The 23,900-nt window shown below is 38.8% G+C and overlaps 2 protein-coding genes across 5 annotated transcripts in view; both read left to right on the plus strand.

Moving 5' to 3' along the window:
- LOC105208254 (NAD(+) hydrolase sarm1) overlaps positions 1-23,900 on the plus strand; it is a 103,755-nt gene that overhangs the window by 21,347 nt on the left and 58,508 nt on the right. The window lies entirely within an intron of this gene.
- Positions 1,191-19,147, plus strand: LOC120359618. Its single transcript, XM_039457682.1, has 5 exons — positions 1,191-16,250; positions 16,509-16,819; positions 17,029-17,345; positions 17,817-18,062; positions 18,242-19,147. The coding sequence occupies exons 1-5, from the start codon at positions 15,820-15,822 to the stop codon at positions 18,515-18,517; spliced, it is 1,581 nt and encodes a 526-aa protein (XP_039313616.1). The 5' UTR covers positions 1,191-15,819; the 3' UTR covers positions 18,518-19,147.

Here is a 23,900-nt window from a genome sequence, read left to right on the forward strand (position 1 = left end):
GATTCGCGCGTTATCGCGCGAGTGCAAGCTCGGCGCAAGGCCGGCGACGAAGCGCAGTACTAAGCGTATACGCCTCGCGACGCAGGCGAGCTCGGCGCTGATTATTTTTCCGGCCGATACGACGTCTATTTATTTGTTCGCCGCGCTAAGTGGTGCCGTCTTCTCGCGATTTTCTCTGACGCAAATTAGCGCGTGTGACGATGCTTTTCGACGATTATTTTTGCAAGTCCCGCTGCGCGTTTATACGGGCTGATTCATGATGTAGGACGAGAAATACGCGCGCGCGCGCGCGCGCGCGCGGGCTAGCGAGCCGATAAAAACACGATAATATTTCGCCATTCTGTGCGAACCGTGTTCGAAGAATACAAGTTTATTTTCTCGCGGCGGGACTGCACGATTTCGCGGATTTCTCCGGCCAACTCGACGAATTTTCCAAAACTGTGCCGCGAGTCCGCCCGTGGAAGGCGCTGCAATTAATAATACGCGCGGGCATGGCAAGCGCGCGTTGCCAGAATTAGATTTGCAAAGCAAAGCACCGGCATGTCCGCGTGCGTACCCATGCAGCGTGCCGGTGTATGCACGGGCTAACCGACCAGCCGCCCCGCGCCGTGCCGACGTGCGAGCGTTATTAGCAAGTCAGATTTCGGAATCGAGCCTTAGGCTCGGCCTGCGGAAAAGCGCGCGTACGGTTTATTTGCGTCGTGACCAGCCTGTGAGATCGGGTTCGGAATCCATAATTCGTAACGCGCGCGATGGTGTCGTTTCAAAGACGCAAACGCGCGGCATCGACAGAAGCGCATGCACAGATTGCACGCAGCTGTGACACCTTGCCAACGCTTTCGTAGTTATTTCTCAAGAAGCAAGGAGCAATATAAAAAGGATACACCGAGAGAATAAATTATAATGGTGGCAGTTATAAGGGGACGACCTACAAATTTTATTAATATAATTATAAATTGTAATATATAGTGTTAATATAATTATAATATAGTGTATTAATTATAATATATAATATTAAGTGAAGTATATTGTAGTTATTATGCAGCTAAGTTAATGATTAAGAGATATATAATATTAAGTCAACTATATTATAGTTATTATATTATGCAACTAATTGTAAGTTAATGGTTAAGAGAACTACTGAAAATAATTGAAGTTACTATATTATATAATATATTACAACTATTTTTTATCAGTTCTCTTAACCATTAACTTAGTTGCAACAACTATAATATAGTTCACTTAACTATATATTATAATTATATTAACAAAACGTATTGTTGTCCCCTTGTAGTTGCCACCACTACAATTTTTTCTCTCGGTGTATACGCGCGTGCATGTAATTTATTCGTGTATTTATTTTAACGAAAATTATGATTTATTTATTATTATTTAAATTATGATACATTATGATTATTACATTATTTTTTTATTAATTCGTAGAAAAATTTCTTAAGTTTTGCAAACGGAATTCCAGGATTAAAAAATTGCTACTCGTCAGTTGTCCAATTATCCGTGACTCCTATAACGCGACTTACATCGGAATGCTAACGTGATTTATTTCGTCGTGATCGAGCGTTCCATTTTCATTTCTTTTTTTTTTTGCGCGCGCGTAATGCGTCGCATAAATCGCGCAAGGATTTTTCGAGTTCTCCGCCACGGGACTCGACGCTTACGTAAATTCGATCCACGTGAGATCGCCACTGAACTCGTTCACCTGTCCATCGGCGGTTTTCTTGTACGGCAATTATCCCGATGGTAATTACCTCGTCACAGCAATTACGGGTTACCGATCATCTTCGCAGAGGAGAATCGACGCGCGCGGAATCGATCTGCACTTGGATATCCGTTTCCATTACATGATAGACGCGATTTCTCGACGCTATGATTAAATCTCATTAATTCGTTGATCTCTTACCGCGTGTGTAAATTCCAGCGCAATTTAATTGCCGGCGATTTTGTTACCGACTTGAAACGAGAGCTCGTGTTCTGAGCTTCTGTTATTATCTCTCCATTAATTTACATTAAAGTATCGCATGCAGTATAGCAATTTGATGCACTGAAAAGAGAAAAGTTTGGTAATTACTGCTAATGATGATTAAATATTTGATCAATGCAAACAAAAAAAGAATAGTTTTACTTTACTAAATACGTAGTAAATTTAATCTTTGCTAACACTTAATTTGGTAAATATTTAATTGGCATTATTTCATTTACCAACATTTGGTAGCCATTATCAAACCTTTTTCAATGTGTAGGAGTTAGATGAAAATTATAAATGCTCTTTGTCGCATAGTTCTTTAAAATTGCTCTATAATACGATCATTTTACATAGCGATTGCAATCAGTCCGCAAATTTTACATTAAAACAGCACGTGAGCATTCTACTGTTCAATCGGTGATCGAATCGTTCCGTCGTCACGCTCCTTAGAATTAAACAATAGCACAAGTTGGTCGCGCGTTGCCTGCCCACTTGGCCAGATTATGGTGCATGGCTTGATGGATAACGGTTAAAGGTGGCACACAAAGTGGACTAATATACGAGATGCCATTTAGGTGGTTAAAGAGCCTTGAGGGACCCGCTCGTGACGGTAAATACGACGCGATTATGCGATTATTACACGTGTCACTTATCATTAGTGGCGGCAGGCCGAGCCGTAACGCACGATCTCTTCTCGAGATTGTTGCGATTCTTGAAAGATCACTTTGTATCACTCTTGACAATTATAAATTAACTCCGATCTGTTTAAAAGTTGACTTTGTGTTAAGAGCGAAGAATTATAAAAAAGAAAAAAAAATACGTTAAACGATAATGAGATGTAAAGCTTTTCCGAAAATATTATTTTTCATCCTATTTGCACCGAAATCCACACAAAGCTGAAGTATTCTCTCCTCTTTATTTGACTGTTTTTTCAGGCGATATTCCAAGCGAGAGACGACATTCCTCAAAATTTGTCGATGAAAGACAAGTACTGGCCGCGACATTATAAATCCGTGTTAACAACTCGGCATGCTTCCTGCCAGTTGTATTTCTTCTTCTCGAAAACATCGTTTAGAATCAGCACGTGTCTCCTGAAAGGAAATAGAGGAGTTTTTTTAACGGTGCGCGCAGAAACCGGAAACATTAACGTGCCCATGGACTTCGGCTTTGTTCTCGTACGCTAATGAGCACGGTAATTCCCAAAGCGTAACACACGCGGCCCCGGGAACATCGGATTGGGCCCGCGGAGTCAACCTTGAGGAGGAGAGGCCGCGTTATGCAACGCGACGAGGTAACGTACGTGAAACGCGCTGCATTATAGCGCCGCTGCGTCCCGCTAAATCGGTCGGTACGCTGTTATTTCTAGATTTAAATTTAAAAGTTATTTAAATACTAACGACAAAACGACGAACCGAAAATTATCATTGCCGAAATTATTGACAAGTTCGCTTGCCCGTGCTGCGTTTAATCCGCCCGATAATATGAAATTTTCATGGAAGTTCTAATAGAGTACGTTATTTAATTTTTGTTATATATAGTTAATTCTTAACTAAACTAAAACAATATAACTCAAGAAATGTTAAATTTGACTCAAGTTCAATTTTATTTACTAGGTGCATACGTTAATACGCTGTTTATTTTGACACTAAACGATTCAGACACAGAAATGGACTAAAAAAAAAATTTTTTTCTCGGATTATATGTATATATCCATTGTCCATACATAATTATACATAATTACATATGTATTTAAATGTATATAATTATATATATTTAAATATATGTATAGAGACATAATTGATATATAATTATGTATAATTATATGTGAACAATTTTTTCCCCGAGATCGATTAGACGATATTGTCCTTTTAATTACAGGTATTAAAATTTCGACACACACACACACACACACACACACACACACACACACACACAAATGGAAGTTAATAGAATAACAAAATATTATTCGCCTGAAGAAATTTGTTGAAATTTTATTCTTTAATATTTAAGAGGGTAAAGTTCATCTTTCATAAGAACGAGAGATATGTTGCTCCGCGAAATAATGCATTCATTGCACCGCGTTTGCTTGGCGACGTTTGACTCGCTTGGCGCTGGCTCGTGTCCCTGTTACGCAACGCGATTCGGCGAAGAAAGCACGTTATTTTCGCGTAATCGGGACGTCGCTCGAGTAGTAGTGGGTGGCTGGAAAGCTTCTCATGATTAAGGTCAACGCACAGAGAGGAGACCCGGTTTTCTTCTGCGCTCTCGCTCCTCTTCTCGCTTCTCTCTTCTCTTTTTTTTTCCTCCCCGCGTCTTTTTCCGTGGGTCTCGCGCGCGGTGCAAGGACAGTGCGCCGCCGCCGCCGTCGCGACATATGTCGGTGCATTGTTGCTGCAACAATGAACGATGGCCACTCCTCTCCATCGTGGCTGTACCGTTGCTGCCGCTTACCTACGTATGTACATACATACGTGTATTATACAAACAGCCACCTACAACAACGGCCGCAGTATGCCGCGGCACGTTCATAAATTACACGTTTCGCAATTCCGTCGTGCCGAAGGCCCGAGAGAACCGCTGTCTTGTTTAAAGATGCAGTATTAAAGCACTCGCGCTCGTAGACGCGATTAGGCTGCCGAATGAAATGCCCGCTTGTTAGTGACAACAAACACAAGAATGAATTTCGGAAAATTAATAGAATATCCTAATATGCATTATAATCAAAATAAATCAAATCTTGAAGCATTATAATATAATCTGTATTAAATTTGAAATAATGTTAATTATTTACTCACATCAAGAAAGTTATCGTATATAATGTTTGTTATATCACATTACATAACAAAATATGTCTTATATCTTTTAATTACTTCTGAAATATGGTAGGATTGTCGGAATTAATCGACATAATTCTAATTATTACGACATATAAAAAATAATAAATTGAATTAATAGCAAATTTATCTCTCGAAATATCTCAACAGATCAAACGCATTAAGATTTGGATATTAGTAAAGTTGCAAGGACGGAATGACAAATTCAGACATAACAACTAGAGGGAAGGGTTTTTCTAGTAATCGCAGATGAGCTCGGATAGTTTGTGTTTATGGCGTGAGAAAAATTGTACAACGGTAAAAATCGTTGCGTTCGCAACGAGAGGTCTGCAATTGCGGCAGAGCAACATGTTTGCCTTGCAATTGGAACGCGTTCCACGAAGGCGAAATTGACGTCTGCCCTCGATTTGGCCGCATATAAACTTGTTGAAATTGCTCGCAACGCTGCCATAATTCATAACCCGCCCGCTACCACCGCGTTAACAATCATCCCGTTGTTGTCGCATTATGCAATCAATCAACTAATGGAAAACTTTATTATCTTGCGAGCCACCGGCGACGCGGGTTAGCAACATTGTTCGACATATTCCTATCAGGCCTCAGGCATAAAGAGGAACTTATTGCAAGAAGAATAAATTAAGATAATTATCGTAACGATAGATTAATGATAATCAAGAATCTTTTTGGTTACATTCAAAAATCTATACGTATATATGCTGAGAAAAAAATTTATTGAAAATATTTACTGAAATATTTAGTTCGATATGCGCAACTAAATATTGAGTTGCTTTAATGAATTCTTGGTTAAAAAATTTGAGTGGTTGACACGAATGAATCGTACCTTTTTCGTGCAACTGAATAATTATTAAATCAATTTAATATTTAGTTGATCGTATCGAACTAAATATTTTTTACAAATTTTTTCTCTCAGCGTGTACATATATAGATAAAATATATACACGTATCTTATAATATACTTTTTGAATGTACTGGTATTGCTGTAGGCTCTTCCGGATCATTCACTCGTTTCTATCTCGACATCTTGCTCTGCTATTTTGGAGAGATCATAAAATTGTCCGCGTAAATCAGCGCGACTTGTACAAGATTAGCTAAGCACATTCCTCTTATTAGCGAAAGTGGACGTCCCTCGCAACGACCACTAAAAGGCTGATCATCACTCCGTAGTGATTAACGATTCGAATAAATCACTTAAAAATTGAGCACGTTGCGATGCCGTTGCTGTAGATCGAAAATATGGAACGAGAGATTCTCGTCAAACTTCTCGCCCACGCGAGGTCAAATCTCGAATTTATCTTACTGAAAATCCTATTAAATGTACAAATATCAAACAAAATATTTATAGATTATTTCTCTTAAAATTTACATTCTCCATTTTGTTTTATTTTCGATTGCCCGAACGTTGTTGTTTCAGGAATATTTTCATCGAAGGAAACCGCTTGTATAAATCGGTGGTAGAGTTTCCTACCGCAGTTTATGATAATTTGATTATTCCCGGACACCTATGAATATATTTCGTGAGATCTTTATCGGTCGTTCGCAACAATTAATGCACGTATGCGCATCCGGCGTTTCCGCGAGACACAAACGATGACGTTTACGGCGACAAATATTTATGCAAGGTATAAAGCCTGTACCGTTGCGCCTATTCTTACGCGCATACACGCCTAACGAGAGCTAGGCGCGACGATTGTTGCAACCCTCCGGGAGGAGAATTAACGTTCATCGCGCGGGGAGAAAAAGCGAGAGATTCGCTATCCGAGGCGAATGACGCGACGTTCGCCGCCACTCGTTCCCGCGGAGAATTGAGTTACGATTTTCCGTAAAAACAAATTTCCGCAATGCGCCGCCTCATTGACATTCCACTTAGACCTACCGGGTGTAACAGGACATTCTAGCTGCAACGTCTGCGGGGTTTCAAGTGCATGTGAACCGCACGCGGCGGCGCGCTGCAACGTTGCGTGTTGCACATGCATCAGCAGCTGCGTGCACGATCAGGTTGCGTTGCAACGCTGCTGCTGCAACGTGTAATCTTCTCCAACGCACTATCGACGATTCGCGGCGCTGAGGATAACGGGTTTTCGGCGTCGGATATTTCATAATTGTTACTATCTCGGTATTAGCGTGTGCATATGAAAGAATTGCGAGATGACCTCAGTGAATTATCTCTATTTCACACTGACATTCGATATCTAATAATAATCCGATTTGCAAGAAAAAGACGCTGAAAATCTATCGTACATTTGAATCTTTTTATCTCTACACTTGTCTATCCTTCGCGTTTGGATTTTAGATTCGTCCATTCTCACATTTATATTTATAAATTATTTCTGCGAAGCTGCGCTCTCTACCCTCTAATCCCCCGCGCATCCTCGACATACGACACCATGTAGCGTTATTTATCGCCGCTGAGGTCCTTGCGCGCGGCTTAGCCGCGTTATGCGTGTCTAGCGTATTTTCCATTGAAATGCTAATAAATTTGTCTAACGCCACACCTCGGTATATCAGCCCGCGATTCCCACGGGATTCCTGCGAGGCTCTTCCGCGCGACCTAAAAATTTCTTCCTTCCTCGAACGCCAATAAAGCCCACCCCCCCTCTCTTTTTTTCGAGTAAAAAACCTGAACACGGATATTCTCATTTGCAGTTCAAGCTTCTCTTCAAAAGAAAAAGAACACTTGCTTTAAATTACATTTAAATACGTGGCAATTATACCGCTGTGTTTTTCTTAATTGGACACCGTGACATTTTCCGATTACACGCGATATTGTAATGTAAATAAATTCCCGATTGTGATTTTAATTTGACATTATTATAATGTGCACGCGTATACGCGTCTATTACGCCGGACGAGAATCCCAGGTAAAATTCCCTTAATTATCGGCTTCTACTCCGCACGTCGACCATTAATCACCGCGTGGCGCATATGTATTTCTATACGGAATTAATCGTCAATTAATCAACCTTTACTCCCGTCGCATCGCGTCGCGTCGCGTCGTGCGTGCGCTCGTGCGAGAGACGTGCACGAGAAGATTCGTTAAATCGCGTATCCTTCCCAGCGATAATGAACTATCTTTAGTCCGTTCGCGGCTGCGAAATCCTGGCGTTACCTCGCGCGCATACCTGTCACATTATAAATGCTACATGTCGCGATATACGTAATTGCGCGCTGTGCAAAAGCGTCGTACGTAGCAGGAATATTCTAAGATATTTGTTATAAGATGCTATTTAAAAGTAAAATAATATTGATGCGCGTTCTAATAAATGAACGTTTCTAGAAAGAAAATAGAATTAATAGAATTAATCAATGAAATAATTTGAGAAAAATCAATAAATCCAGTTATAACACACACATTAGTTGGTAAATTTAATCGAAATAAAATGCGAATTGCATTAAATTTAAACCAGCAAAAATATAAACTGAAAGATTTTTGAGAATTTAACTTTAATTTGTTAATAAAAAGTATAATAACGCTATGCAAGCTGTACAGTTATCTCATTTAAAAATATTAAAGCCGGGACGTTTATATAGAAATATATAATATGGAGAAATGAAACAAAAAAGTTCGTTATATTTAGAGTCATTAGAATTATTATTCCTCATTGAATGTTTCCAAGTGTGGCTCGGGCATTAGGAACGTTGTAGTTTTGCAACTAAAACGAACGTGTCAGGGGCGTGCGACGACACGCGCTGCGCCCTGACCTTACGCACACAAATGCTTAAGCGAGTGTGCACGTGTTACATTGTTTAACGTTTTACAATCTGCCGCCATCCCGGTGGGTGTCGGCGGCGATATGCGTCTCCTACGCTCTAATGAGAATTGATGTTTCCGACGATTACGCTTAATACGCCCCTCTTCCTTGCTGGAAGACGGAAATCGTCTTATACGTTCTTGCACACGTCCGTCTCGAGGTAGATTCAGAATTATCAGACTCGTGATACGTTGTTTGCGCAAAGATTTAGAACCGCCGAATGCGGACGTCACACTTTCTGTTGATTTTAGTGATAATTATTGAGCCACTCGCGGAGGTAGAAGAGTACATTACTCTGAAGAAATGAATTCCTCAGAATATAATTTTGTATTTAACATATGTATCAATTATTTTCTATTTTATGTTCTTTAATATTTGTTTTAGCATTTTTGCCTCTAAAGTTAAAATTATTTTATTTAAAAATAGATAATTGAACAAGACGAGAATCAGGGTAAATAAAAAAAGTGTTTTTAAAAAACCTTTATCGCTGAAATGTGTTGAAAACTGCTCGTTTAGTTTAAATTATAGTGCATTTTGCACCGAAGTATATAATTTGATGGTAAAGTTCACACGCTTGACCTACAACATCAGTTACTTGATGTAAATCGAATATGCATTAGTCTGCAGTGACGCGGAGATGAGAAATGGCCAAACAATTTCATGACGCATACTGAACTCGTTTGAACGTGTCTTGCAGCCGATTAAACAGTTAGAAATAATAGAGAAAAAGTTTTGATCTGGAGTGTTTCGTATATTCCAATGATTAGATATTTATTACTGTAAATTGAAAAATAATTGCTGAAGTTTAATGACATTTTTTTAAAATGAAAATTATAATTCTCATTGACTAAAAGATTTATATACAGATTATAAAATCGTTCCTTTAATCAATATTTTTTATTATTACCCCTTAAATTTGTGTGTAATTACAACTTTATTCTAAAAGTATAAATTACACAGTATTCTCATTGAATTACAATAAAAAATTTTTGTATTCAAAATTTCTTGTTAAGATTCAAATCAACTTGTTTTTTTTTTTTTTTTTGCAAGGCATGCTGCCATGATAAATTCACAGATTTCTTAGGTCGATTGGCGATTAAACGAAAAATGACTCGACGAAGACGGAGAGTGTTATTAATTTCAGTCGCCGCCGGCGGTGTTCTCTCGCGAGATTAATTATTTCCGGGACACATAAGTGTACTTCGTTGACAAAGTAATAATGGTACACCCGTGCGATCTCAGTATTGATAAAGCGCGATAACAAGGTCTTGCAGATTAAATAATACTCAATTATACGTATATGCGACTAGAATTTCAATTTCAACGCTGTGATCTACTTAATGTCGAAGTGCGTGGCTCTATAATTATTTTATTTTTCCTAAAGCGAAATTTTATTTCTTAAATGAATAAATACATAGTTGTACAGTTGATCATGTAAATTGTAAAAAAAAGTTATATGAAATTAATAACTAATTAAAGGAAATAGAAATTAAAAACTATGTGTATAAAAAAAAATAGCGATACAATTTTATTCACGTAAAACTAAGCACTTTCAGATATAAATCTTATATAAATTAAGTACCTCATAAATAACTAAAACAAATTATTAAATAAACAGTTGATTAAAACGAATAAACGCTCTGTGATTGTTCTAATAAAACGAGATCTTACTAAGAGATTTTTACGAATTTTACTTGATGCGTTATCTGAAAGAAAGGATTCACCCTGTCTCCATTCAGTTAATGCACGTCTACTCCTTTTGATTCCTTCTATTTATCATCCCTTTGTCTCTCGTGGCTTCGTCGAACCCCCACGTTGATTTAACTTACAAATTAATCAGGAGCAGAAGCGTCATTTCGCTCTTCCCCGACACCCGCTCATTACTCTTCCTCATTCTCCAGCAGGATAAATGGCGGCGGTTAATTAACGAACGAGTTATCCTTGTCTCTTGGTCTGTCGCGGCAGGCAGCGATTATCGCATAACGAATACGAGCCCCTCGCGAATCTCATTGTGTACGAATGCGCCTTCGCTTAATATCCGCGGCATTGTGTAACGTCGTCAAATATGTATGCTCGAACGCATTAATTTAACGTTCCGCGAATTTTTCAAGCCAAAACGACGGCTCGCGATTCAATGGGAGTCTCATAAAAACCCAATGAGAAACGTTCCAAAGTTTTTTTGTGTGAAGAAGAATGACGCTTGTTTGTGATCCGCGTGATCTTTCCAGTAGCATTTTTCGATTTAAAATTCGATTAACATAAATATACGCACGAGCGATATTCAGAGAGGATAACATTAATTGTATAATCGCATAAAAATTTAATCACACGAAGATTATCAACAAAATTACGAACGTTAAATTGTTAGATATTATTTTCATTTTACTGTGATTTTATAGAATATATATATTTTTTTTTACGATCATTCTCCGATAAGATTTAAAAAACAGATTTACTTAAGCGCTTGCGCTGCGACGGCATGAGAAGCGTGAGTCACATCCGCGATTGCCGTGCGATGCACGTTTGACACGGTTTGTGTCGCACTCGGTTGACGAAAGAAGGAAAGTCCGGCGGATCAGTACCGAGAATTCCCTGGTGAAGTTGATCCGAGGTAAAGAGACAGCAAGCCGGATGTACATACACATAAATCGGATACGAACGAAGAGGCGTTGGTGAATGCGTGCACATCTACGCGTGAGAGTGATTATCAAACAATAAATCATCACAAGGAGTTGCATTAATATTTTAAACAACGACCGAAAAAGTTCTCTCCGATAAAACGTATGACATTAAACTATTGAAACGCGTTTGTAATTACGAAGACAAATTGGCGAAAGCAAGATACATGCGAACAAAGTTTCAACCAAAATTTAATAACGATATTTTCTGGAATTTATAAAAGTATAATTTAAATCTCATTTCTCTCTTCTCTCTTTCTTTCTGTTCCGATTAAAATTTTATTAAATATCATCCACTTCGAAATGAAATTAAATGAAAATGAAAACCATGTCCTGTATGCACGTTGTGTTAATGTACTGAAAAACAACGCACAGGTAACTTAAATTGGTACGGCTTGTGCCTATTTTTACCAACGCAGTTTAACTGTAATCTTGGTTTAACATACTCTTTATCTTTTTCCAATTTTTAAGATTAAAGAAAGATAAAGAGTAAGTTAAACCAGGATTGAAGTTAATCTACGTTGCTAGAAATAGGCATTAGAGGTAATTATAATTCACAATTTTATTAAGTAAAGCTCTATTTCAAAATTCTGGAAAAATACACGCGAATGGAAAAAGAAGTACACAGGATGTTGAATATTCTCTGCTGATCTTGAGAACGCACTTTGCTTGGCGCCAGCCATAACTTCCAGACACTCCATTACGTAAGCGCAGTAACTTAAGAACGCATTAACAGGTTAGCAGTACAGCCTCGGCGTGATAAAAATCAATCATTTCGCGAAGTTTTTATGAGGATACGTAGGTGTTTTCTTCTGATTGCCGAGATTCCGATATCGCGAAATCGATTCGACCGAGAGAATGGGAACGAGGATTGGGATTAATCATTTTATCGTTTTCCATGAACTCTCCTCCGATCGAGAAGAGTGACATCGTGTGACGCCGATGAAATTAGCGCACGTAGGCGGAATGTGACAGCCATTGAGAAAATTTGCATGTCGTTGAATGGCATAAAAAAAAAAAAATGTCCACCGCGCACCGTGAGAACGTCGAAGTCGCAAGATTTCAGATAGGAGATCGCATTTCGTACTACAATGCTAATAAACTCATGAAAAAAACGGTCTCTCTTTTATCTCTTGAAACAATTTTTGACTTTCTCTCAAAATAAAGAATAATCTTGAGTTTATTCTTTTTATTTTTCAGTTATTTAATCAAATGCGCAATTTATTTTTTTATAACATTCAGGATATTCGGCTTCTGGATGACTAATGAGAACTTTTCCTTCGTATTTATTTTCTAACGCTTTAATAATTCTTCTTTCGCATTTTCCTACTTTGATACATCACACAGAGATTCTGTCTTGAATTTTCATAATTTTGTCGAATATTTTAATATAATTTCCAAGAGTTGTCACGCACTTCCTTCATTCTCACGTCCCTTGAACGTGAGATACAATGGTCGTATATCGGCGGAGTAACGTCGAAGCTTGGTGGGGAAGCATGGGAGTAGCATGGGAAAGCAAGAAAACCGCGAGATAAACGTCACTTTCATCTAATCTTACGCGCTGGTTTGTCAAGCGAAACAGCTAGCCGACACCAGACTTTCCCGCTGGTCTTAATGACCGATGCAAATGTGCCGTCATTAGGCCTCGTTGGGCTCATTTCGCTACTATTTGTCTTTATAGCTCTCCGCGGCGAACGCCGTCGTTTCCTTTGCATGAAGAAACGACGTTCTTTTCGCCAGTGCCGGTCAGTCGCGGCCGCGAAACAACGCGGCACTCACAATCAGCCGCGATCGTAAACGCTCCTACAAGACACGACCGTTAGCCTGATGAACGCGTTTAGACCTCCTTATCCTTTGCTCTCGGCTTAGTGTTATTATGCTGAAATGGAATTGACGAATGCCTCGCTCGAGGACTCGTACACTCGTAAACTTCAAGCCTCGTTGCGAGTTTACGATGCTGAGCACGCATTTCACATTAATTCAAATTGCGTAATCTTACATTGAGAACAGAGTGTTGGAAATCTAATTCAAATATAGAACGAAATTGAAGACTGAGCAGATAGTTTATTTTTTATTCTACTTGAGTGAAATGAAACTAAGATACGTAGGAAAACGATAATTTTCCAGTTTGGAGATTATTCTCCAGTTCTTCCTCTATTGTGTTACATTATAATGCGAATTCTGTGTTGAGATTTTTTTTTTTTTTTTTGCAATAAATGAAAAGTCTGAAGACCAAAGTCATGAAGTTAAAAAAAAACAGCAGTTAAACGTGTGTTAATTACATTAATTTAGCAAGACACAAAAGAATATGAAGTTTCGTTCCCGGGTTTGAATTATCTTCATTTTCATTAGATTTATTTGACGCTCGGAAATACATATAATTTTTTTCTCTCAATAAACGCGATTCTTCAAACCATTATTGCATTCCGCAGTTTCGACTTACGCCACGATTTCTCAGACGCTTCGCGTAATTTAGTGCGCGAATGAACTTAGTTGACCTCAGAATCGGGTTTTCACAACACGGCGTTTCAAATTCCACGTCGTTTCCACCTCGTCAGCAAACCGGAATCTTTATGTCGCTAATCGGCAAGCTCTCGAACGATTGAAATTTGCTGTCCTGCGGGAAATCGATTTTAGTCTCGATTATCGCGCGACGGTCTGTGTTTTGTTATCGGGCGTTACGAAAAAAGAAATACGCGGATCGATGGTGCAATACTTGGCGGCACGTGGGGTGACCTCAATTAACATCGTTTAATCCGCAAGGCTTCCGCGCTTTGCTGCGATTTATACGAAATAGATTGGATGGAAAAGAAAAAGAAATCGGGCGATTAATTAAACCAATGTCGCGACGCTTAGACACAATAGGCATGAAGATTCAAACTCTGCGAACATTTTTTTTCTCAAGATTTTCTTCGATTTTGATCCACGAGAATTTTGGTTTTTGAGGAAAGAAGGATATATTTTAATTAAAAAAAAAAAATAACTTTAATTAATCTAACGTGTAACATTTCTAAAATTCTTTTCAACACTTAATTATAGCATTTTAAGTGATTATCAATGAAAGCACCACGGGAAAATCGCAAAAAGTCTCTCGTCGAAAGGACAAAATTAACAATCGTGGCGTTCTCAGATCCTTGCGGCTATTTTTGTCGCACTTATCCTTGCTCATTATCCTTGCTCTCAGCGTTCGCATAAACTTGCGGTCGTAATTTTTCATTTAGATCCCGCGGCTCTTCCGGTCGAGGCGAGGATGATGTCACAATGGATGGCGCTTGTCGGGTCCCGCGAAATTGCGGGAGCATTTCTGGAAACGGAATGAGTAACAACGTCGTTGATCCGAACGTTCGCTTTGTGAATCATCGTGTTCACTCGGCGACGGTACGCGGCGATGAAATCATAGAATTGCTCTCACAAAAAGCGCTCTTTTCGCGTGCTCAGCAAGTTCTTATCTTCTTCATTTTTTTTTTTTTTTTTATTATTATTATTAAAATGAATTTTGCTCAATTTGTCGACAAAGAGTTCTTTTGCGAAACAGGACGGGATTTTTTCCGGGCTCTCGGATGTATCTCACTCGTGAGTCACGTTGAAGATTCGCTGGGTGAGACTGGATGTGTCAAGAGTCGTCTCGCGATCTCGTCCGAGACTAATTATCGCGGCTGGACGTGAATTAGGGACGTAAACCTAAACGACGTCGCCGCCGCGGCCATAAGAGCGCGGAGCCGACGCTGACACTATCGGCGCTCCCGATCTTTCCTGCTTCTCTTTTCTCTTTACGCTCGTGCGAGAGACATATGTCGGCCTCCTCACGCTCGAACGAGCCAACGACGCTTGTTATCTCGCGCGCTTCGTTCGCGAGCGGGCATCGTTTCAACCAATTTGCATCCGTAACTGCATCTCTGCGAGCGAGCGGAGTGCATAAAGGAGCCGCAGTCATCAGTTTGACGTGTTATTTAATCAATCCTAGATATAAATACGCATATATTAAAGATTATATATATATATATATATATATATAAAATGAATTTAAAAAGAAAACGTTTATTAGAAATCTAATATTGTCAAAATACATATGCATTAGCCATTTTATCAAACTTTTAAGGAAAAATTTCGTCTTCAAACACATTAATTAAAATTGCTGGCGCATGAGACATAATTATCTTTTAAAATATGCACATGGAAAAATTTTAGCTTTTTTTTAAAGTCATATTTTTGAAGTTATAAAACTTTATATTAAATTATGAAATGATACATGAACCTTAAAAAAATTTAAGAATATTTTGTAATAAACTTAAAAGAATTACGAGTGAATAAATCCACAAATTTGTCTGCACAAAAGGAGAGAGAATGACAAATCATAATTTATAAAAAAATTAGAAAGAACCCGCCTGCCTTTCACTTGAAGAAAAAATCGTCTGGCGAAGATCGTTGTCGACACTCTCGCGTCATTTTTTATCCCGCATTTATCTCTCGAGCGATACTTCACACGATTAGCCGGAGCACTTGTCCTCTCGCGAGGTTAAAATTTCTTCAGCAATCGTGATTCGCGACGAAATATCATGAAGAAGGCCGGACAAGTGGCCCTGCAAATCGAGGTGAGCACCGACGAGGAATGGCAACAATTACTGAGTCGTCCGGGCTTGATCGTTGTGGACGTGTACTCGGACTGGAGCGGACCATGCGCCGCTATGACGAGCACCCTGAGGAAGATCAAGATAGAGTTAGGCGAGGTGGTGGACTACGCGATCGCGCGAAACGACGACATCGAAGATTTGGCGAGATTCCGAGGCCGAAGTGAACCCACCTGGATGTTCCTGCAGGACGGCAAGGTGGTGAATCTGATGTTTGGCGCGCATTGCCCAAGATTGCGGAAGTTGCTGATAAATGAGATAAAGAGAGTGCAACAATTAGAAACTCCGAAGTGGTGTTTGGATGTGTACGAACGGGCGCCCGAAGAGGAGATCCGATGGCAGAAGCAAGAAGCTATCAGGTGATTGAAGGGGAATCGACTTTATAGGAGTAATCTACGTTTTTAATTTTTAATACTTTGGTACTAATTGAAAAAAATTAGGTAATCAAACGATTGTAATAGTTTAATAGCTCGACACGATATCGCGCACACAAAATTTTTCCCTCAACATAAATTCTTATTTTTACACGGAGGCTTAAAATCGTGTCGCGGGCTTTAATAAAACGCAGCCTCGAGAAAGAGTCGCGTGTATTTCACGAAAATTATCTGGATAAAAAGGCGAGCGCTGGAGGATAAGAAACGAGCGAGAGAGGAGGCAGAGAGGCTGGAGAAATACAAGCGATTCATGGAGCAAATGATGATCGAGCTGTGCGAGCACACGGCGCTGGTGCTTTATCCGTGGGTCTTTAAGGACGAGCGCGGCAGGCCGCGGGACAAGATGCAGAGTCCGCCGTACACGGAGCTGGTGCAAGTTCTCTTCAAACAATGCTACGACGTGCAAGAAGAAGCGCGGATCCAGCTGAACGAGGACACGATCGAGAAGATGTTTGTCGAGAGCGGCGTCGACGTCACTGAGGAATTGATAAAAGGTGCGGTACCGGGAAGACAAGTTCCAGGGGGGATCAGAAATAACTATGAAACCCGTATGATGTAACAACTGACAGATTGTATGTCACACTATAATTTACTATTCATGATATTCACTGCTTATATGCAGTCGCGTTTCTGCGTGTCACTTTAAAGTAAAATAAAAGCAAAGTGAAAAAGGGAAAAAATGCGTATGAACGCGCTTCCTCAGGGCTAACCGACGGGAAGTGTATGGCGATGAGATTGAAAGGCAAACCGCCCCATCCAGACTGGCCGGTCCATTATCCTTACGAAAGTCCGGAACGCGACTCGGTGAAGTATCCGATCCGTGCGATCGACGATGTCGAGAATTATCTTGTCAGCATCATCACGAAGGGACCGCCGCCTCCTTTACAAGCTGACGTGCCTGCAATCAAGCCGACCTACGATGCACCTTACGTTCAGAGGCACGTGCACGTGCACGAGCCGGATCCGGAAATTGAGGGTGACGTGCGCCGCGTGCATCCTGCGGCTTGGGTACCTCCCCAGGTATTTGAGGCGCTAGGGAACGCTTGAAAATTAATTGAAAGTTATAAACGGGTCGGATTAAATGAATTCAATATAAAGACGAGAAAAATTATAGGATATAATTATTATAAATAGTTTCTTTTTTATATATACAGGGTGATTATTAATGAATGTCCCCATTTTTTACCATAAGAGCATGCATTTGTAATTTCTAATATAATAATGCGTTAGAAATACGTATTCGTCGGTAAATCATGCTCCTATGATAAAAAGTGGGGACATTCATTAATAATCACCCTATATATACAGGGTGTTCATTTCTAACATATTATTATATTAGAAATAACAAATGCGTGCTCCTATGATAAAATATGGGGACAGCCATTAATGAACACTCTGTATGTATATATATATGAATATAATTGTTAGTACTTAATGAAAATTTATCCCAAGCAAAAGATTGCTGTAAACGCGGTATGCGGAATCTCGTAGGCCAGAAGTAAAGTTCACGTCTTCAAGACTCTGTTCCCGGCTTACTTGGAGAAGGCTCATCCTTACGAGGAGCCGGCAGTTCCTCCGCCGTTGTGCGCATTTAAATTCGACGCGTCAAAATTCAGCATCGTGCGAGACGGATACGAATTGAATTTTGATGCCATTGAACATTTCGGCGCCTTCGAGTTTGATCAGCCGCCGCCCTACGCGAGACGTCTCGCGTCTTCGCCTGAGGATTTCGAAAAGGTGCACCGTTTTTCCTCGGTCTTAATGCAACTTATCCGATAAAATTTAGTTAGAGTAAATAAGTTCCTTTCTATAATAACCTAATTTCGATAAACTTGACGGAAAATAAACTGTTGCTTTTTCTGTCATAATTTAACGTTGCGAGGATATTCGTGGTAAATCAAAACTGTTTGCGAAAGGTGAAGTACAAAACTGGCGGCGAGGTGTTCGTAGTGATAATTCGAAGGATCAACGAAGAAGCCTTCCTGGCTTTCGCCGGCAACGACCCATTGTTCGTTACAGAAGTTGACGAGGAGGCTCAAGAAATGATAACGGAGTATTTCCCCGAAGGAGCGAAAGATGTGCCAACATTAGCGCCGGCTGAACAAGAAGTGTTTTACGAAGACGAAGAGGAAGAAGAAGAAAATTACGGAGAAGAGGAATTTGAAGAAAATGCAATCTATCCTTTTTATTGATCTCTAAAAGTATCTAATCCGTTTAATCCTACTTTTCCCCGAAGACGTTACATAATTACATCTTCAAGATATAATTATGTCTATACAAATAGTTCACTTAATAGAGAGATAATATCTTTGGAAAGGTTATCTACGTAAAACGTAATGTAGTAATTTATAAAACGAATTAATTTTTAATGATGATAGTCTGATGTTCAAAATTTGAAAGGAATGAGATTGCAAGAAATTATGAAAATTTTTGCCATATGGAGTGACTCGCGTTTCGCACGCTTACATTCTCTACGTATTTTGGCAGCGATCACCCCCAAACGCGTTCGGCTACACGCTGCACGGCGCAGCGTGTTTGCGTAAATTTGGCGAGGTACCAAGCCAACTCGTGGAAGTTATAAATGCAGCTAATTTGTTGCCAATTTTAATACCGACTCAAGTGGAAATGTTCGCAAGAAAAATACGCGCGAGAAAAATCAACGAAAATGCATCGTCGAAACTTTTGTCTCGGAAATTGTAGACACGCCCAATTTCCACGTTTGTGTTTCTTTTACGATACTTTAATATTATTAGCTAATGCATGTGTAAATTTAATTGAATATAATTTAATTTTTAATTTACTATTTCTCTTTAAATTAAATTAATTTTAAATTCATTAAAATTAAATCGAATCAGATATCGAAATTAATTTTAATGTCTAATTTGACTTGACTTTTTCTTCAAATATAAATTTTATTTTTAATTTTGATTGAATTCTTCGAAAATGTATATATATTTTCTATTAATTAAAAACGCATTTGAGTCGTAATATTCATTAGTCAGTTACTCAGATCCGCATAGAATATTGTATAAAATCGCTTATTTATATTTTACTGACATTCTTGGTTGTAACGTTAAAAAGACGTTATTATTTCTCGACTACATTATTTCTCGGTAAGAAATCGAATTATAGATTCCTAATCGTTTTCTTTCCCTACATCCTTGTTCGAAAGAAAAAAATCTTTCATACCGCCATCATTAATTATGATTGGATCACTCGTAAATGTCGAGCATTGTGCTTTGCGCAATGTTCGCGCGTAAGCATGCAAGATTAATTGCATTAATAACGAGTAAATCTCACTCTGTTTTCATAGTGAAATAATTCCCTTTGCATTTTGGCGCCGGACTTTCGGAAAAAAATCAGTTCGTATCACTCTCCTCGACCTGATCTCAATTTTCGATTAATCCAGCAGCCATTAAACATTATGATTGCACTTAGCAGTATTTTGCACAGAGCTGTTGGGATTTCCGTTGCTTTTACGACCTTCACTGTGTGTTCTTACCTGCCTTCTTTCCAAGAATATACACAGAACGATAAACACCTGACCGGATTTAATTTGTAATAAAATCGCTTTATGAAATGATAGAGTTACAGTCGCGTTTAGATTGCGCGATTTATTTGTCTTACGTATTTTATCGTGAATTTATGATTATTATTCCATGTCCCAACGTTCGTTCTAAACTTTACAATTAGTGTGATTATAGCTGCTGTACATATCGTTACGCTTCATCGCTCATATTTCATTAGCCTGTACTACACCGTTATTATATTTATCATACACGTATACTACTACTCTCACACACATTTATTATAAAAAATTTGTCTAGTGAAGATCTCCTATTGATTCTTCATTAATGACTACATGGATTACGATTAGTACGAATGATTGATGCGATACCTTCCATTTGAAAACCTGAATATTTTCGTGATTTTAAGAGAAAGATTTCTAAAAGATTGAAATTTAATTAAATCAATATTTAATCAAAGTAATTAATTAAATTGTATTAAATTGAATTTCTTAACTGACTTAATTTTTAATTATTGACATAATCTTATGATATATCTTCCTTTTCTTTTTTTTTGTTTCTCATGTATCTAACAAGATGCTGTACAAAAGATACCACAGAAGTTATGAGAAATGCGAAGCGGAAACGCGGTAGATTAACTCAACGGCATAAATCTTGCCCCGGCAATGTCAAGCTCGACAAGTTGACCGAGAAAGGACGAAACAGTGCTTCGCGCGTTCTTTCTTTCTTTTTTTTTTCCTTCAATTCATTATCGTGGGACCGTCACGGTACTGCCGCGGGCAGTCGATTGCTTAAACGTCAGTGATTATTGCACAAGCATTACATAAGCAAACAGATGGATCGAGAAGGTGAGGGAGAAGAGCAGTGCCGAGAGGAAGCAAAAGAAAAGACAGGAAAAAAGACGCAAATTACTGCTACCGGGAGCAATTCGCATCCATCACGCGTGTTCTATGTGATTAACAATCCTCTCATCTGCTCTTGTCTCTCTCTCTCCCTCTCTCTCGGTCGTTGCATTGTTCTTCGGTTTCCGTTTCGAGTAACTAACCGTTTCGTTCGGAAGGTTTGAGATATTTTACTATCACGCGTGGAAAAAAAATGTTAAATAGTAAATGTGAAATCTTGTCGAACTTGGAAACTATTTTTTCCAGCGAGTTTGCAAGAGCTTTGCGACAAGATATACGCAGAATAATTACTTACAGTATAAAATTGTATGTAATATAAATAATTATTTCACACGATTTTTTTTATCTCAGTTTCTTTTTGTAGTCATAAAAAGAATCATTTCAAGTTTATAACGTAAATCAAAATTATGGGAAGAAGGAAATATAAAATTGTGTTTCATGTGTGCATACATATAATTATAAGCATTGTAAAAACGGGTTATACAAGAAAGAAATAATTATTATTTTAATTTGCGTCACACCGCAGCGGTATATGAAGAAAAAAAAAAACGACTGCATTGTCGTGATATCGCACGAAATGTCGAAATTGATAGTTGGAAAGGGCAAGAAGAGGATCATGACTGCTCGAAAAGTACGGCCTTGGCCCGCTTGAAAAATAACTGCTCTCCCAATAGAATACTTCTTCTTTGCTCGATGACGAAATTATCGCAATTGTTCACCCGTCACCGAGTAAATAATTCATAGGATAATCGTGATTGATCTGACGACTCCAACTATGCGCGTCGAGCTCGAAATTCGAACAATAATCGCCATGCGAGGTGAAAGTACGCGGAATGACGGGGCGAATACCTCGTGACATCGTGCCAACAGACGTAATCGTCGTTAAAACAACTGCCTTAATCGTCACGAGTGGATTTGACATTCCGGACTTCGCTGCTTTTATGTTGCGGATGTTGTCGAGAGTCCAATTAAGGTCGCGGTTTCTTAAACAATCAATAATTTTATTCATCGGAAATTAATGCGTCGACGGCGTTCGCGAAATTACGAAGGGAGCCGGATGCTGCGTGTACTCTTCGATTTTTCGAAATTCATGCAAATTTACGTGAAGGATACATTTTTTTTTTTTCTCGTCTACGCTCCTATCGTCTGGAGAAACGTTCGTTTGATCGTGAAACGTTCTGCATTCTCGAATGCACGTAGGAGCGAAAATAAATGCACGTTCAACCCGCTGTCGTCGTACTTTTATTTCGCTTTTCGTTTTGCTGCTTATCGTTTTCTTTCCGGAGCGCCCGTCGCAAGTAGAAGCCGTCGTCGTTCGAAATTAATGGCGTCGAGACGCGTCCGAACCTGATTCATCGACGCCTACTAACCCTCTACGTTGCCGATCTTCTCGGTGACAGGATTTGCTTTTTTACGAAAAGGACTTTTTTTTTTAATTCGAGGTGAAATAAGAAGACGCGGAAGAAAAAAATCTTTTTCAAAAATTAAAATTGATCTCTTCCAAGTTTTTCTTTTTGCTCAGATGATAGCGACTTTCTTCATTGTCAAAGCAACGTAATAGTGAGATAAATATAGCAGTTTCTTAGCTTATTAAAGATGAGCTCATTATAATTATAAATAACACAAACGTTATTAAATTATTCTATTAATTAGAATAATATACATATACTTTATTTGTTCATCGTTATGAAGAGAGGATAGAATACACAAATATATTTGTCTCGTGTGTGTATTTATATTGTCTCCGCGGATTTCGCCATCAATGTTCGTGTGTCGCTGACCACGGCGGAATTCGCTTCCGCTCCAATTTCGCGGTGCTTTGCCGGAATTTTGTCTTGGCAAGAGAAAAACATCGACGTTATTTCTCGCACGTGCATTACTCCTTGACCTCCTTAATCGGATCCTCATTACTATTTCTCGACGCGGTCAGCTGTTCCCTTGGGGATTCCAGAGTGAGATCCTTTCTCTTGCGACATCCGCGCGTTCGGGGAAAAGCGATGAAAAATCGCTTGACGTTCGTTTCGCCTTTAAATCGTCGCAAAAAAAAATCGTTGCGTGTTCGCACTCGCGATGATCCGACACACGTGCGGTTCGAAGAAAGCGTGACCGAGAGGAAATTTGCTCTTCGGACGAATCACATGTATCGTTCCGAAAGCAGGAAGTCACATGTATTAAATTTAAGATTTGATATAGAGAAGACAGAAAGAGATCAGGTTACTCTCATAAATAAAATCCATGCGACGAAGAAAAATTCAAGTTGAACTTTGAAATGTATGTAATCGGAGTATCATCGGGTTATATCTTGAAGATTGTTGAATATGCGGTAGTCCCATTAGAAATAAAAATAATATAATCATTAGTTTTTTTTTTATGAACTAAAGCTACAACTATTTGGGTTGGAGTAGGAAGACCCTCGAACGGAAATACAAAGATACTACCACTTGGATTTTATTTTTTAAAAGTGGTAACAATAGTTACATATATGTCAAGGAATAACGTATTCTCTCTTTAATTGACGCCATTAAAAGATTCCATTAATTTTTCGAAAACATATATATCATTTAGATTGAATTAAATCACACAATTTTGTGATACCATTTTTTTCTGAGGATGTGTACATACTACTGGGGTTGGAATAGAAAGGCTTCAATGGGAATGCAAAGATAGTACCACTTGGGTTTTGTAAAAAAGATTTCATTAATTTTTCGAAAACATATATATCATTCAGGTTGAATTAAATTATACAATTTTGTGATACCATTTTATTTTTTTCTGAGAATTTGTACACACCACTGGGATTGGAGTAGAAATGCTTCAATGGGATTGCAAAGATATATAGTACCACTTGGGTTTTGTAAAAAAAGATTGAAGATACCACTTAGGGTGGTATCTTCTCTTTTATTAGAATTATCGGTGATTTCATAAAAGCGCCAATAATTACACCTCCGCCGTAATAGGCACACTTTCAAAGTTACAGCGGTGGCGCCGATGTTGATCGTCGCACTATAGTACCTGTCTACCCGTCGCAAATTATTTCATCATGTTCAGCGTTATGTTCCAGCAACGTGATTCTACGTGATTCTACACATGCTTACAAAGGAAGGAGCATTCGTCACCCATACCTGTAACATCCCGCCCCACTGTCC

This window comes from Solenopsis invicta, chromosome 14 (assembly GCF_016802725.1).
Source record: "Solenopsis invicta isolate M01_SB chromosome 14, UNIL_Sinv_3.0, whole genome shotgun sequence".
Taxonomy (NCBI): Eukaryota; Metazoa; Arthropoda; class Insecta; order Hymenoptera; family Formicidae; genus Solenopsis; species Solenopsis invicta.